Source organism: Lactuca sativa, chromosome 7, assembly GCF_002870075.4.
Source record: "Lactuca sativa cultivar Salinas chromosome 7, Lsat_Salinas_v11, whole genome shotgun sequence".
In the NCBI taxonomy this organism is placed as follows: domain Eukaryota; kingdom Viridiplantae; phylum Streptophyta; class Magnoliopsida; order Asterales; family Asteraceae; genus Lactuca; species Lactuca sativa.
Window position 1 is genome coordinate 14951292 of NC_056629.2, and position 1723 is coordinate 14953014.

At 36.8% G+C, this 1723-nt stretch overlaps 1 protein-coding gene across 1 annotated transcript; it reads left to right on the forward strand.

The window, feature by feature from the left end:
• The first annotated feature begins 469 nt into the window (after positions 1-469).
• LOC111906028 (uncharacterized) lies at positions 470-1255 on the forward strand. Its single transcript, XM_023901769.1, has one exon. It carries the CDS (start codon positions 470-472, stop codon positions 1253-1255), a length of 786 nt encoding a protein of 261 aa, XP_023757537.1.
• Positions 1256-1723: the final 468 nt, after the last annotated feature.

A 1723-nucleotide genomic window follows, 5' to 3' on the forward strand; every position in this document is an offset into this window, starting at 1 on the left:
TATTAAATTTATATATTTTCAATGGATGATGTTGTTTGCTTATTTACATTTACTGTGTTGTGATTACCTTACATGACGTCCTCCGCCCCAGAACGTTTCCGCCGTTCTTGGTTTTGGGGTGTGACATATTTCTTGAATGTTTATCCTCTGTAATTTTAGTCATTATCCTCTCCTTTGTTTTCGTTAGTTTTGTTTCCTCTTGTATCCATTTAATCCTCTCGGCTGTTTAATGAGAAGATAATTAAAAACCATCAATTTCTAGATGGTATTAGAGCGAACTCAAAACCCTAAATAAACTTGTTCTTCCTCTAAGATAACAGGATCCGATCCAAAAGACAAAAGCGGAGAAGGCTCCAGCCCTCCGATTGATCATAACTCTCCATTCTACCTTCACCCATCCGACGTCGTTAAACAAATTCATGTTAATGAAGTACTCACAGATTCCAACTATGTAGATTGGTCACAGGAGATGGAAAACTTCCTCTTCGCCAAGAATAAATTTGAATTTGTCGATGGGACCATTAAGAAGCCAGAAAAGGGAGCCAAGGATTACATGTTATGGATGAGGTGTGACGCCATGGTGAAAGGATGGCTTACCGCTGCCATGGAAAAGCATATCCGGGACAACGTCAAATACACCAACACTGCGTCCCAGATGTGGGCTGATCTACATGAACGATTTGGCAAGGAAAGCTCTCCTAGAGCTTATGAAATCAAACAGAAAATTGCTTCGACGAGACAAGATGGAACCTCCGTTTCCAGTTATTATACGAGCCTTCATACTCTTTGGGATGAAGTATCGTCGATTCTACCTTTCCCCAAGTGCTCTTGTGACGGGTGCTCATGCAACGTTGGAAAAGAAATAAACGAGTTTCAGGAGAAAGAACGTTTATACCAATTCCTCATGGGACTCGATGCAGAATATGCAGTGATCAAAACACAGATCCTTGCAACAAAGCCCACACCATCCTTGACCACTGTCTATCACTTGGTTGCAGAAGATGAAAGACAAAGAACTATCTCCAACGACAAGAGAGCACCACCCGAACCTGCTGCTTTCAAGGCGTTCCAGGGAAAGAGCACTAACTTTAACCCGCCAAAGGAAAGGAATTTTCAGAAAAGCTTCAAGGAGAACAAAGAAAAGATGGAAGATGAACAATGCACATTTTGCGGTAGAAACGGGCACAAACGAGATGGATGTTCCAAACTTATCGGTTACCCGGAGTGGTGGCCAAGAAAACAAAGGAGAGGATAATGACTAAAATTACAGAGGATAAACATTCAAGAAATATGAATATTCTATATCTAACCCATTTAGGTAGTTTATTTTGGGTTTAAAACAAAAATATAATATTACCTCAATTAAAAAGAATAAGTTGTGTGAAAATAAATTTTGTTTTTTTGAAGATGCTAATTTTCATTTCTGATCAATATTCCTTTTGAATTTTGAATGAGTTGACTAAGTCAACCTAAAACAATATATATTCATTTTTGGCTTTTTTCTTTATATTTCGATAATGAGTAAGAACTCCTTTTACAATATTCGCCTTCAATCATGATTGTTTTCTTTTTCACCTGTTGTATGGTTTTTAAAATAGTTTATATGATTATTTTTAGAACATTGAAGTTCATTTGAAGACTTATTTTTAACAATGACATTATTACTTCTTTTACTTCTATTTGACAACATCAAAAAAAAAAATTAAATAAGACCGGTATTTTG

Excerpts from the sequence above, each read along its gene's own strand:
- LOC111906028 (XM_023901769.1), top strand. The coding sequence starts at position 470 with ATGGAAAACTTCCTCTTCGCCAAGAATAAATTTGAATTTGTCGATGGG.